We start from the raw sequence: 14,528 nt of genomic DNA on the forward strand, positions 1-14,528 counted from the left end.
TTGTTAGAATGAGCGCTCCATAGTGATGAGTTCACAGACCGGGGAAAAAACTGGCTTTCAGATCAGCTGATCCGCGATCACCTGTTGATTTTTTGAAATCTGACTCCAGTTCAGCCTGCAGGTTTTTCTTCTGATGTATTTGTGTCTGATTTTCTGCAGAACTCAAACCTCAGCGCTCAGGATCATGAGAACATCATCGTGGTGAGTTTGGGTTTCTGCTGTGTGTGTGTGCGTGCGCACGGGTGCACGTGCATGGTTATTAGCTTGCCTGTCTCAGCTCAGCCCAGGTAAACCAAAGGAAAATTGAATCTGCGTTTGTTTGCAGGCCATCGCTCCTCTGTTGGAGAACAACCACCCTCCTCCAGACCTGTGCGAGTTCTTCTGTAAGGTGAGGTCAGGAGCAACCGGAGCTCTGAAAGCAACGTCTTTAGTTTCTTGTTTTACGTCTTTTTTTTCCTCCCGTTTGTCGCAGCACTGTCGAGAGCGGCCGCGGTCGATGGTGGTCATTGAAGTTTTTACTCCTGTGGTCCAGAGAATCCTCAAACACAACATGGTGAGATCTGCCGACCGGACTGCAGCATTTCTGTCCAGCCCATCCAGAACCTTCATCTGGCTGCTGTCGTTCAGAATGGGAGTTAAAATCCAGACTTCCGGATCTTCTGAATGTTTATTTTGATTCTCAGGTTGTAGTTTGTGATTTTACTCTTCATCCTCCAGGATCCACCCCAACCCTAACCGAGCTGGTTCCAGTCCTGCTTCGGGTTCGGAGCCTCCTGCATGTTTTAAAATTCTAATACAGTAATGCTAACGTTCCAAAACGTGGTGTTCTTGGGCTAATCCACATTTCTGGTCACTTGAAAGCAGCATTGAAATACTCTTAATTGATACGGTTGATGTAAAATGTTTTCTCCTACAATCCTTCCTGGAAGCATCACGCTAGCTTAAATGGTTCCCAAAGCTGGGGTTGGGACTCAGATTTGGGTCACAAACCTCAGGAATGTCCTCAAATAATCCCAGAGTTCCAATAAAAAGGAAACGTAACACAACACCATTTAATGTGAAAGCTAAAGTAACAGCTGGATGTAAATACTGAACCTTGGCCGTGGAAGCGTTGGGGGTCCAGGACTGAAGCCAATCAGCTGATCAGGATTTTGTTTTGGTGTCAGAATAAAACCCAAAGATCACGATGCTGATGAAGCGGTTTTATGTTGGTTCCATATTAGATGAACGGAGACCCTTCATCTTCTAGATTAGGGATTGTTTTCTCTAATCTGTGTGCTTTTGTTCCGGGACAGGATTTCGGGAAATGCCCTCGGCTGCGTCTCTTCACTCAGGAGTACATTCTGGCTCTGAATGAGCTGAACGGCGGGATGGAGGTCGTCAAGAAGTTTGTCCACAGGTGAGCTCGGCCGGTCTGACCTGGTTCAGATCTCTCTCTCTCTCTCTCTCTCTCTCTCTCTCTCTCTCCTCTCTCTCTCTCTCTCACTCTCTCACTCTCTCACTCTCTCACTCACACTCACACCAAAACACGAACGAAGATTCGGCCTTCAGGGTTGATTCCGACTTGGTTCTGACGTGCAGCTCTGTTCCGTGTTGCAGCATGCACGGTCCGACGGGGCAGTGCCCTCACCCTCGTGTCCTGCCGAACCTCGTCGCCGTGTGTCTGGCTGCTATCTACTCCTGTTACGAGGAGTTCATCAACAGGTCAGTCAGAACGACACCTCCTCCTCCTCCTCTAGGTCATAAATCCTCAGGATGAAACTCAAACTTGATTCTTGTTCATTTACAACAACCGTGGTGAAATTAGGGCTGGGTGATAGGGCCTAAAATTAATATCACCATATATTGAGGATTTCACCTCGATAACGAGAAATGGACGATAACTACAGGTATACGCAGAAACAAAGGTTGTCCACTAGATGGGGCTGTCACGTGTATCGCGTTGAGTCACATTTTTACGTGACTCAAGGCGGTACAGCTTCTTAAAGGGACATGAACGTTGGCAACCTACACACATCTTCTCGTTTTCTGTTTCATTTCTCATGAAGCTGCTGCGTTGGAAGAGTCCCGCTGTTGTTTGGCTCCGTGTTTCCATCGATTGGATGAACTCATGACTGGTAATTTCCCTCATCTCAGAGGACTAATACGGGGGAAACAGGACAAGCAGTCATTTGCAGATGTTACCAGGAAGGCAGCTTGTATCCGTGTCGGTCGGAGGAGTTCAAGATGGAGCTCGCGCGGGTGCACGCAGCGAGCGGCTCGTCCTCTTCACGCAATGGAACCTTGTGTTTTATTGGCTTTTATGTTGGATTGTATGCACTTTTGTTGTTTCTGATGCTGTTTCTGAGCGGTGTGGCTTCTCTGGAGACTTATGAATGAGCTGCGCTGCTGAGGCTTGTCCTCCTGTTGATGTGGCGGGCGCTGCGTGCTGGGAGCCTCACAGATGGCGTTGCTGTTTGGACCGCCCATGTGCTCTCCCCCCCCCCCCCCCCCCCCCCCCCCGGCCGTGATGTGTCGGCCTTCAGTACGCCCCAGCTCGAGAAGGAGGCATCGTGGAAGACGGGGAAAACGAGATAGCCGACGCTTGAGACGTCGGGCTGGCAGGGGCATGTCCAGGGAGTGGCCTGGGGTACCTGTGGCCTGATTGGCCACCCCAGGTGCCACCCCACCCCACTAAGTTCCAGTTCAAATAGACTTTACATTGTCGACAAAAGGCTTGGGTTGTAAACTCCAAAATGGTGTGTGGTAGCATGCACCTTTCACATTGTTTTCTAGCCCAGACCTACAGAACATTTCTGTGGTATTATTATTAATTTTTTTTCATATTCACATAAATAGTATTTAGAGTCCCACTCAACTCCAGTTGGTGGCAGTAATGCAACAAGAAGTGACTTGCTAACCACCACAAAACAAGAAGATGAAGAGAAAAAATGGTGATTGTGCAATGTGAAACTCAAACATTTAAAAGAAAGTAAAAAATAAACGATTTTTGTAAATACATAAATAAGCATAACCATTGGTGCCACCCATGCATAAAAAAGTGCCCCACATGGGCCACCCCATTTTAAAAGTCCTGGACACGGCTCTGCGGGCTGGACTTCCTGGATCCCTGAGGAGGCGGCTGGTCCGATTCGGCCCAGTTTGTGGCCCGGCGGCTCCGAGACGTCTGATGGATTACTCTGCGCCCTGCCTTGTGAACTTGACTGGCTCTGAGGGTGAGCTGGCACCGCGCCACGGCCATTCGGCTCGAGGACCTCGCTAGAGTGGGGTTTGCTGGGAGAATCTGCGCTTGGTTACGGGCTCTGAGCTGGAGGAGACGGTGCCCGCGCGCGATCCCGGGTCTGCGGTTTGGTCTGCTGGTCAATGTCAGGTCCGTGCAGAACAAAACTTTTATTCTTCGGGATTTTTTAATTCAACATGACTTGAGTTTTCTCTGCATCTGTGAGTCCTGGATCCCGTTTGGTGACATGCGCCCAGCTGGAGCTGGTACCACCTGGCTGCTCCTGTTTTAATATCCCCAGATCGCGGGGCAGAGGTGGTGGGCTGGTTGTTGTTTTAAAATCCAGCTTTCCTTGTAAACAGCTAACACCCACCATGTCATTTTCTTCCTTCGAACTGTGCCTGATTGAACCGCGCATCTCCCCCCGCCTGCTCGTTGTGCTGATTTATCGCCCTCCAAAGACTGACTCTAACTTCCTAAATGATTTCTGTGATCTTGTGGCAGAATGCATCCTAAAATATTATTATGTCCTATTTTTTGGTGATTTTAACATCCATATCTGCTGTCCTGACAATGTGCCTGCTAAAGGCTTTTTGAATTTGCTAGATTCATTCAATCCAACTCAATGGGTATCGTCCCCTACTCATGCCAGGGGTCACACTCTGGACCTGGTTCTCTCTTTTGGTCTCCCTGTCATGAACCTCAAGACTTTGCCTCCTGTGTTCTCTGACCACTCTCCTATACTCTGTGATGTTACGTTGCCATGTCCTGTCCCTGTGTGTGAAGCTCCAGCTACTAGGTTCAGAGCCCTGGATGCAGAAACTATTGCAAAGTTCATGGACTGTATGGATGTAAGGTTAGAGACCTTTAACCCTGATCCATCTAACATTGATCACTATTCACAACACTTTGATGTACTTTGTAATCAGGTCCTGGATGTTGTTGCCCCTCTCAAGCTTTGCAAGTCTCGGCCTAGGAGGGAGCCTTGGCTCTCTGATGTCACACGGGCTTGTAGGCGGGCGTGTAGATCCTTGAGAGAAAGTGGAAAAAGGATGGCCTACAGGTCTCGCGTGAGTTGTTCAGAGCATCTCTGGTTGCTTATCAGGATGCAGTGAGGGCCGCCAGAATGGCCTATTTTGCAGACATCATTGAGACAAACTCCAAGAATCCCAGGATGCTCTACAAAACACTAAACTCAGTTCTGGTGTATCAGGAGCCTAGCTCCATGCCTCCTACAGCTGCTGGAAACTCTGTTTCACAAATTCTTTGTTGATAAAGTATCAGGCATTAGAGCTGCTATTTCTGGTAACTCTGTTGACCCTGTTCCAGTTCCTCCATCACCACCCACCCTGAGCTCCCTCATTACCGTTTCTTATTCTGAGCTGAGTAAGCTTGTTGCGAGGCAGAAGCCATCTGGCTCTCCACTTGACGTTCTGCCGCCTCGTCTCTGGAAGGCTGCCTTTCCGTGCCTTGGCCCTTCACTTGGTCAGATTATCAATGGGAGCCTCAGCACAGGCGTGGTCCCAGCTGCTTTGAAAGTAGCAGTTGTTCGGCCGACCCTGAAGAAACCTGGTGCTGATGTCTCTGTGATAGAAAATTACAGGCCCATCTCTACCCTGCCTTTTACATCAAAACTGCTTGAGAAAGTCGTTTATCAGCAGCTGGTCTCACATTTAGCTGACTCTGATCTGTTTGAGGTTTTCCAATCAGGGTTCAGGTCTGGCCATAGCACAGAGTCGGCTCTACTGAGGGTCCTAAATGACATCTATCTATCTCTAGATCAGGTACATCTGTGGTGCTTCTGTTGTTAGATCTGACGGCAGCTTTTGACACGGTTGACCACGTGATTCTGCTTGATCGCTTGGAACGATGGGTTGGGATCAAAGGGTCTGCTCTGGATTGGTTTAGATCGTATCTCCGCAACAGGACATTCTGCGTTAAACTGGGTGATGTTTTTTCTTCTTGGGAGGGGCTCTGCTGGGGGGTCCCGCAGGGATCGATCCTTGGTCCTCTTTTGTTTGCCATTTTTCTGCTTCCCCTGGGGTCAATCTTTCGTAAACATGGCCTAGCGTTCCATCTCTATCCTGACGATTGCCAGATTTACTCTCTATTGTGTCAGGAGAAAGGTCACTCTATCCAGTCCTTTGTGTCCTGTCTTAACGAGGTGAAGTGTTGGTTAATGGCCAACTATCTGCATCTGAATGAGGGAAAGACAGAGCTCATTGTTTTTCACCCCAACAGCAGGGCTGTGGGTTGTTATGCTGATCTTGGCCCTCTTTCTCCATACTCAAAACCAGTTGTCACCAGTTTGGGGGTGAAAATTGACGCTGGACTTAAATTTGATGCTCACATCAACTCTGTGATCCGGTCCAGTTTCTTTCACTTGAGACGCCTTGGAAAAATCAAGCCTATGCTGTCGAGAGCCCACCTGGAGCGGGTACTCCATGCTTTTGTCATTTCTAGGCTTGATTACTGCAACTCTCTTCTATGCAGGACTGGGTCAATCATCACTGCGCCACCTACAGGTTGTGCGGAACAGCGCAGCCAGGTTCCTGACTGGGACCAGGAAACGGGACCACATCAGTCCGGTTCTGGCCTCGCTGCACTGGCTTCCGGTCTGTTATCGTTCACACTTTAAACTCCTCGTCTTTGTTTACAAGTTCTTCCAGGGTGGTGCTCCCCCCTGTCTGGCCACGCTGCTGAACAGACATTCCCCATCACGCGCTCTGCGCTCCTCTGACCAAGGCCTGCTCGTCTTCCCTCGTTCTTGGTGTCGTACTCGTGGGGACCGGACTTTCTCAGTACTAGCCCCGTTACTCTGGAACCAGTTGCCGCCCTCAGTCAGGCTATCCCCATCCCTGCCAGCCTTTAAGAGCCTAAAAACCCACCTCCTCCGCTTGGCGCTCCCTGAATGTGTTTGAGTTAGGCCGTCATTTATGTTGGTTTTAATTCCCTGCTTTCATTGATCTCTTTATCTCTTGTTTTACCCTTTTGTTTTCTACTTTAATGTTTTTACCTGTTTTTCCTCATGTACCGTGCTCAGCGCCTTGGGCTTCCCGACAGGGAAGGCGCTTTATAAATAAAGCTTTGACTGATTGATTGGTCATCAGACCACATTAAGCCGTTTATAGCCCTAAACTCATTTACAAGGTCCCTCGGAAATACACACACAGTCACACAGAAACAAACAAACGGAATCAAAACAGGACAACGGTGTTTAAGAGAAAATTGTTTCTGTCTTCTTCTAAACGGTGGTTTGTTCCAGATGTTGTGTGTTTGGTTGGACAACATCTGGGGAAGCACCCAGTTGAGATTCATAAATCTGAAAAGGAAACAGTGTCTGGTTTTCAGGGCTGATAGCGATTTACCTAAGAGGTTTTAGTCATATCAAACCATTTAACAATGGAAAATCGGACTTTGGAAGTGAAACTTCCTCGCGGATCTGATCTGTCATTACAGTCGTAAGTGGTGAGTTCACAGACTGGGGAATAAAATCAGATTTTTGAGTTTCACACCGGCTGAGCTCCGATCTGAACAAACTCTTTCCAGGAATTTTAAATGTGAGTGTTTATTTTTCCATAACACCCCCCACCCCCCTTCCCTCTGAGCTTCTTTACCCCCCAGGTGAGGAACGTTCTCCGAAGCGTTCGTCTCCAAAGGAAGTGTAACCGTATGGAATTCCCTCCAGACTCCAGATGCATCTTGTCTTTTCTCTCCCAAGTCGTTTCATTTTGGTCTCTTGGTTTTTTTTTTTTTACTGACGTGATGATTCCTGATGTTTTCTTCTGCACCTCCTCAGTCGGGACAACTCCCCCAGCCTGAAGGAGATCCGGAACGGCTGCCAGCAGCAGAACGACCGCAAACCTCCGATGCCGCTCCGCCTCCTGCGCCCGGAGCCTCTGACGCCACCTCCTACCACGCTGCTCCTGCTCTCCACCGCCCCCAGTCCTCCTCAGCCGCCCCCGCCTGCCCCGCCAAACCCACCCATCCCCATCCCCATCCTGTCCCCGACTCCCTCCCTGCCTCTCTCTCCTCCCCCCTCTATTGTCAACTCCAGCGAGATCCTGGTGGAGCTGGAGCGGAACAACAACTCCGCCAACGCCAAGAGGAAGGGCGGCCCTGCGGGGGGCGACAGCGAGCCCAACCTCATCGACTGCCTGCTGGTCAGCCCAGCCGTCAACACGCTGTCCATCCAGCTGCCGGCGCAGGCCGACCGGGTCCTGGGCTGCTTCGCTCTCATCCTCAAGATGCTGTGAGTCTCCTCGTCGAGCTGTTTAAGTCAGACTAAAGCTGTACTTAATAAAGGGAAATAGTGGAGCTGGCGTATTTGAGTCTGAAGGCTTTTCTACATGAACATCAGCTCCAATAATGACCATTTCCTCAGGTTGTTTCCTACCTTGGGCTGTGTGGATGAAAAAATGTACAAAATAAAGACGTGGTGGTGTCTGGAAACAATGAACCGTCTAGTAAAATATAAAACCGGCCATAATGAAATGATGATCTAACACCATAGAGATGAGGTGGTATACTTACACTGCAGCATCCAAAGAAGAACTCAGAGCTTTCTATAACCCTTCACAATAAGAGTCTCGCACATTCACGGGCATCTCCCGACAGCTGGAATTTACGCCGGTTTTTGGATAAAAATTAAACCGAACTTCATTAATCAACTAGTCTCTCAGTAGTTTTCTTCACTTCCCCCATCTTAGTTTTCTAATTCGTTTGTTGTTTTCTTACATTTGAATGCTTTTAGAGCTGACCAATCAGAGAGGAGGGATTACTTCTAGACGTTTTCTCTTTTCCAGACAGAAATCTAGATGATCGGGTTCTTAGACTCAGACGAGAGCTGGACTTTGAACTTCCTGATGTCAACAGAGCAGAGCGTTCCAGTTTGTGACTGATCCATGTGTAAACAGGCCTGACTCACCTGCTGCGGCAGCTCCGTCGGGGCGTAGGCGCCCTCTTGGAGCTCGTGGATTAAAAAGCGACAGTGTTCGTGGGTTTGTGGCGTCTCACAAAGCTGGGGTTACTTCAGCTGTGTAACGTGAAGCTGCAGAAGCTCCCGTGACATTGTTTACCTGCGTCAGCGCCGCTCCGCTCTCCTTTCACATGCTTCTGTGTTTTTATTCTGCAGGGCGGATCCTTCTCTCCTTTGTCTTCACTGCTTTCTTACTTCCTTTTGTGGTTTTTAGGTCGGACTACGACGACTGGAGACCTGCTCTGGCCAGCCTGCTGCAGCCCATCCCCTTCCCTAAAGAGTGAGCATCTCATTTCATCCTGCAGCTGCTTGTTTTGACCTAAAAACAAAGTAAACCGGCTTTAATCCAAGGAAAGAGATGACTGGAATGAAGCTGTTTTTTTTCTGTGAGACAACAGTAAACAATCGTTTTGGTTCCGCTGAGACTGAAGTACAGAGACGGTAAACTATTACTTCCTCTTTAGGATCTGATGTTTAATGTTTTATCAGTCCCGTCCGGCCTCGCAGCTCCATCTCGTGTGGCTGAGCTCTCTGAACTCTGGTTCCGTTGAAGACCTGCTGGTGTTGTTTTGGACCATGGTTCTGTTTCATGACCCGATTCGGTTCAGCTGTGGGACAGAGTCACAGGTGTCTCTAGAACACTTTGTTGGACTCCGGACGTGGCCCAAACCATCAGCCCTCCGCCACCGTGCCGATAGCTGGGATCAGGTGTGCGCTGTGGTGCATTGTGGGTGAACGCCTCCACTTTGGGACATTATTACAGAAGCTTCATGGTCTTCTCTAAAGGCTTAAATCTTCCCAGTTTTGAGACGTTAGGATCTTGAAGTGAATTAGTCAGGTTCTGTTGAAATGGTCCGAAGCTTCACAGAGAACTCAGAAACGTGTCGCTTCCGTTTCCCGTCCAACAACAGCCATTGTGTCCCCTGCCTTCCATATTCTTGTCTCTCTCCGTGGACATGTCCATGTTCCTAATGGGGTCTCAGGAGGCAGGAAAGCTGATGCAGGTGAGCCACCTTAACTCGCCTCTCAGGAGGGATGAACCTCCAAGAGCCTGCTGTTGTTAGAGCTGTCATTGGTTAGCTCATCCTCGGCTTCATTAGCGACAACTAGCAAGTGTTTTGTTGTTTCTCCAACTCTGCGATGCACCTGCGCTCACCTGCGCCACTGTTACCTGGTTGATGCTTCAGGCGTCATCAAGGAAGGCAACAACAGTCTGTGGACCCTCTGGAGCCAGGCGCACACTCCAGGAACCAAAGAGCCTGAAGACTGGACCGAACCGGGTTCCCTCTGTAGGTGGTTCGGTAGTTCCATGAAGGTCAAACACGTAACTGGACTTCTGCTTCTGATGAGCCTCTCGGTTCAAACCGAGAAGCTTCTAAACTACAGCGAGCTAGCTCCCAGTCTTGAGTCTCACCTGAACATAAAAGCACCTCCAGACAGAAACGTCTTTCTTAGATCGTCTGTCTCACAGTCTGTGTTCTCTCTGCAGGGCCCTGGCGCACGGCAAATTCACAAAGTGAGTACTTCAGTCATCGTGAGCTGCTTTTCACTGACAGCGTGGCTCTAAAACAGCCTGACGTTTGTGTGTGTGTGTGTGTGCGTGCGTGCACAGGGAGCTGAAATATGTCATCCAGAGGTTTGCAGAGGATCCGAGGCAGGAGGTGAGTGACGTTTTTGTGCTCGCCTGAACGTTTTAACGAGGAAACTCACCCTCTGTTCTGTCCGTGTGGCCTTCAGGTGCACTCCTGCCTGCTCAGCGTGCGCTCCGGTAAAGATGGCTGGTTCCAGTTGTACAGTCCTGGGGGCGTGGCCTGCGACGACGACGGCGAGCTGTTTGCCAGCATGGTGAGTTCACGGAGGTCAAATTCCTCTGGAGGTCACAAACTGAATCTCTTCAAGGTTCTGTCTGACAAAAACAGATTTTATTTTTTATAGATGAAAAACATTTTCTGAATATTCTGGAAACAAAAAGCCGACTCGGAACTCACCAGATTATTAATCCCGTTTCGTGTGACGACTAATCAATAATTTAAATGTAATCTGCCAAATGAAAACCTTAAATAATCATTTAAATATCTCCATATTTACAGGTTTTATGTTTACTAAAACATGTTTAACTGTTTTAGGTAAAAAAAAATATTAATATTGATAAAACTGATGCTTTACCTCCCGGGGGTTTTGTTGTCTTTCATGTTTTAAATAAAGATTTATGCAGAATTAGTCTTTTCTGGTTTTTTATTCATCGTAATGTAAATTGAAGGTATTTTGTCCATTATTGTGAATGAGTTAGTTTTTCTACATTATATTACATTCATTCAGTAAATGTGCAAATGCACAAATGTGAGCGGGTGTTTAAACGGCTCCTCTTCCTCCGGTTCAGGTTCATATCTTAATGGGTTCCTGCTATAAAACCAAGAAGTTCCTTCTTTCTCTGGCTGAGAACAAGTTGGGTCCATGCATGCTGCTGGCCCTGAGAGGAAACCAGACCATGGTGGAGGTCAGACTTTCTTTTGTTTGTTTACTGTTGTTGTTCAGCTGTGTTCGCGTGTACGAACGTGTCGCTTCCGTCTGCAGATCTTGTGTCTGATGCTGGAGTACAACATCATCGAGAACAAAGACACGCAGCTGCAGATCATCTCCACTCTGCAGAGCACGCGGGTCGGTTTCCGGATGTACGAGCAGCTCTGCGACCGACAGCGAGAGCTGAAGGAACTGGTGAGTTTGTAGATAAACAGACAAATTTGTAGATGAATTATTGGAACTAGTCTGATGTACTTTTTCTGTTAAATCGAATAGGACAAATAAATCGGTTTTATTAGGAGGTTTGCTGTCGCCTGTTTGTTGTATTGTCAGTAAAACACCACAGGAGGGCGACAGTTGGCCAAAGACCTTTTCTTCTGCTAAACGAGCTGTTTTCAAACCTTATTTTGGTTTTAAAACTTTATTTTCTCATTTGCATAATTGAATTTATCATGTTGTGATGTTAGGGCTCTAGAGAGCTTTCACCAAACTCACTTTTTGTCTCTGCTTATGAGGGATTAAAAAAATATTTTTAATTTGGCAGGAAATAATTTTTAAGACTCATATTTGATTTTTTTTTGTATAAGAAAGCAAAAATCACCTCTGTTATTTTTTTCTGATGAAAGTAACCTTGTTGTTTTAGTTATTATTCCTACTTTTACATAACTGGTGTAAACAGAAATGAAAATTGATGAGATATTAACTAATAATATTATTATTGTCGTTATAATAATAATTATTATAACGAGACAACAGTGCTAACCGCTGCATGGTGGCGCAGTGGTTAGCACTGTTGCCTTGCAGCACGAAGGTTGCAGGTTCAAAACTCTGCTGCGGTCTTTCTGCATGGAGTTGCGTGTTCTCCCCATGCGTGCGTGGGTTTCCTCCGGGTACTCCGGTTTCCCCCACAGATCACAACATGCCCTACAGGTTATAAGTCGCTTTGGATAAAAGCGTCTGACAAATAAATAAACATAATTATATTATTATATTATAAAAAGAATTATTATTGGAGTCATTATTATTGCTTTTATTATTATTATTGTTATTATTATTATTATTGTCGTTATTATTATTTTCATTATTATTGTTGTTGTTATTATTATTATTATTTTCATTATTATTATTGTTGTTGTTATTATTATTAGTATTATTATTTTCATTATTATTGCTATTAGTATTATTAATATTGTAATTATTATTATTATTAAAATGTATTGTCATTATTATTATCGTCATTTTAATTATTATTGTAATTGTTGTAATTATTATTATAATATGGTCATTATTGTTGTTATTATTATTGTTATTAAAATTGTTGTCATTATTATTATAATTATTGTAATTGTTGTTATTATTATTGTTGTTAAAATGTATTATTATTATTATTGTCATTATAATTGTTATAATTATTATTGTAATTATTATAATCATTATTATTATTATAATTATTGCTATTATTATTCATTATTGTCGTTATTATTATTGTTATTAAAATGTATAATTATTATTATTATCATCATTATTATTATAGTAATTATTATTATTGTTATTGTCATTATTATTGTTGTTATTATTATTAAAATGTATACTTATAGTCATTATTATTATTGTAATTAATATAATATAATAATAATAATTATTATTATTATTGTCATTGTTGTTGTTCTTGTTTTAGCATGCATTTGATTTTTCATCTTAATAGATGTTAAACCAGTGGTCCAAACGTCTGTTCTAGCTGACGGGGTTCCTTCAGCTCAGACTCATTTCTGTTTGTTTTTTCTGTCTCCAGCAAAGAAAAGGAGGCCCCACCAGGCTGACTCTGCCCTCCAAGTCCACGGTGAGATTGGACAGCAGGACCTGTCTCTCTGCCCACGATGACACAAGCGGCAGGAACATCTGGTTTCTCAGATCTTTTGACTTTTCCTTTCCGCTGCAGGATGCCGATCTGGCGCGCCTGTTGAGTTCAGGCTCCTTTGGGAACTTGGAGAACTTGAGCCTGGCCTTCACCAATGTCACCAGTGCCTGTGCTGAGCAGCTCATCAAGCTGCCTTCACTCAAACAGCTCAACCTCTGGTCCACGCAGGTGCACGACACCCCCCAACAGGCTGATGATAACCTACGCCACCACGTGGGAATAAATGTCTCATTTTCTGCTTCTTCTCTGCAGTTTGGAGATGCAGGCCTGAGGTTGTTATCGGAGCATCTGGCCTGCCTTCAGGTCCTGAACCTGTGTGAGACTCCGGTCACCGATGCTGGGCTGCTGGCTCTCAGCTGTAAGGAAACACTCAAACGCCGTGCCGAGGGGTGAAAACAGCAGCGAGTTAAACTGATTGTGTGTTTCAGCCATGAAGAGCCTGTGCAGCCTGAACATGAACAGCACCAAACTCACGGCCGACACATACGAAGACCTGAAGGTGAGAACACGGAACCACGCGGCTTCCTGTAGGTCGGGGGTTTCTGACACGACCACCACAAAGGGACGCTTGTAATTGAAGAATGGGGAAACTGTCTTTGTGATATTTTTATTCAGACATTCCTCGTTTCACTTAAAACTGCTTGGGCCGCTTAGTGAATAAGATTCTGAATTATTATTAATACGAATATAAGATATAATAATATTCCTGTTTATTTAAATATGCCTCTGACTCTGGTAGACGTTAAAAAACTTTGAATATTTAGTTGTTAAAAATGAGAACTATGAAAATTGTATCAATGAAAATCCTGTAAACAGATAAAACAAGCCAGTATCCAGCACATTTTAGTTGTTTCTCTGCTCGCTTGATTCAGTAGATGATTCACCTGATCAGCAGCTCACCAGGCTCTGCAGAAACAACTAAAACATGCTGGATACCGGCCCTCCAGGACCAGGATCCCGTCTCAGGACGTTACTAGAACAGAAACAAGCAGGTTTGACTTTGTGCCGCTGCAAATGCACCAGTTAGCCAAAAGCCTGGCTTTCATGGCTACCCACGATGCATTGCGACATTCTCCATTTCTTAAGAAAAAAATATTATAATATAATAAGAAATAATAAGAATGATATAATAAGAAATAATATAGAATAATAATAATTAGAAGAAGAAATAAATAAAAGGATGTGGATTAACCACCAGTTTTATTTTCCTTTTGGATTTTACAGTTGATGGTGCATTTGCACCTCCACCAATGTGTCAGTGATGTGGTTGCTATGGTAACGCTGCTCCTGAATCCTGTTTCCTGATTTTCATTTCAGGCCAAACTGCCCAACCTGAAGGACGTTGATGTCCGATACACGGAGGCCTGGTGATCCTTCACAGTCCCACCCACCACACACACACACGCACACGCACACACGCACACGCACACACGAACACGCCCACACACGCATGCATACACACACACACACACGCACATGCGCGCACACACTACACCGGTGTTGCCCCATCAACATCATTCTCAGACCTGAAACTCTCCAAGTGTCGCTTTACTGTGGTCAGAGGAGGCTTCTTCGCAAATGCTGTGGAGACATCAGGAAGGAGGAGTCAGCAACTCTTTATGGACATCGCCACTGCTCTTACTTCCTGGGCGGAGCTTGTTTTTACAGACATTAAAGACCTGCTCTAATCTGTCTGTTTGGGAGCTGTCTGAATCCGTCCTTCATGACCTCGGCTCCCTTTGGCCCCTGGTCCCTCTGACCCCGGTCCCCCCGACCCCTGGTCTCCCCTGACCCCGGTCCTCTCTGACTCCATCTTCCACTGACCCCGGTCCCCCCGACTGCAGCTCCCTTCTGACCCTGGTCCCCCCTGAGTTCGGCTCCCTCTGACCCCC

The 14,528-nt window shown here is 46.0% G+C and overlaps 1 protein-coding gene across 2 annotated transcripts in view; it reads left to right on the forward strand.

Moving 5' to 3' along the window:
* The window catches only part of cmip (c-Maf inducing protein), a 32,192-nt gene extending 18,049 nt beyond the window's left edge, over positions 1–14,143 (forward strand). For both annotated transcript variants that reach the window (XM_015965170.3, XM_070550511.1), the window contains 17 exons: positions 160–201; positions 326–388; positions 473–553; positions 1,296–1,399; positions 1,600–1,704; positions 7,020–7,472; positions 8,413–8,478; positions 9,688–9,714; positions 9,811–9,859; positions 9,936–10,043; positions 10,579–10,695; positions 10,773–10,913; positions 12,511–12,558; positions 12,658–12,804; positions 12,889–12,994; positions 13,065–13,135; positions 13,954–14,143. In XM_015965170.3, the coding sequence (XP_015820656.3) occupies positions 160–201; positions 326–388; positions 473–553; positions 1,296–1,399; positions 1,600–1,704; positions 7,020–7,472; positions 8,413–8,478; positions 9,688–9,714; positions 9,811–9,859; positions 9,936–10,043; positions 10,579–10,695; positions 10,773–10,913; positions 12,511–12,558; positions 12,658–12,804; positions 12,889–12,994; positions 13,065–13,135; positions 13,954–14,007 (1,782 nt within the window). In that variant the 3' untranslated portion in view covers positions 14,008–14,143. The remainder of the gene's footprint in view (positions 1–159; positions 202–325; positions 389–472; positions 554–1,295; positions 1,400–1,599; positions 1,705–7,019; positions 7,473–8,412; positions 8,479–9,687; positions 9,715–9,810; positions 9,860–9,935; positions 10,044–10,578; positions 10,696–10,772; positions 10,914–12,510; positions 12,559–12,657; positions 12,805–12,888; positions 12,995–13,064; positions 13,136–13,953) is intronic.
* Positions 14,144–14,528: the final 385 nt, after the last annotated feature.

The sequence above is a fragment of the Nothobranchius furzeri genome, chromosome 4 (assembly GCF_043380555.1).
Source record: "Nothobranchius furzeri strain GRZ-AD chromosome 4, NfurGRZ-RIMD1, whole genome shotgun sequence".
NCBI classification, from domain to species: domain Eukaryota; kingdom Metazoa; phylum Chordata; class Actinopteri; order Cyprinodontiformes; family Nothobranchiidae; genus Nothobranchius; species Nothobranchius furzeri.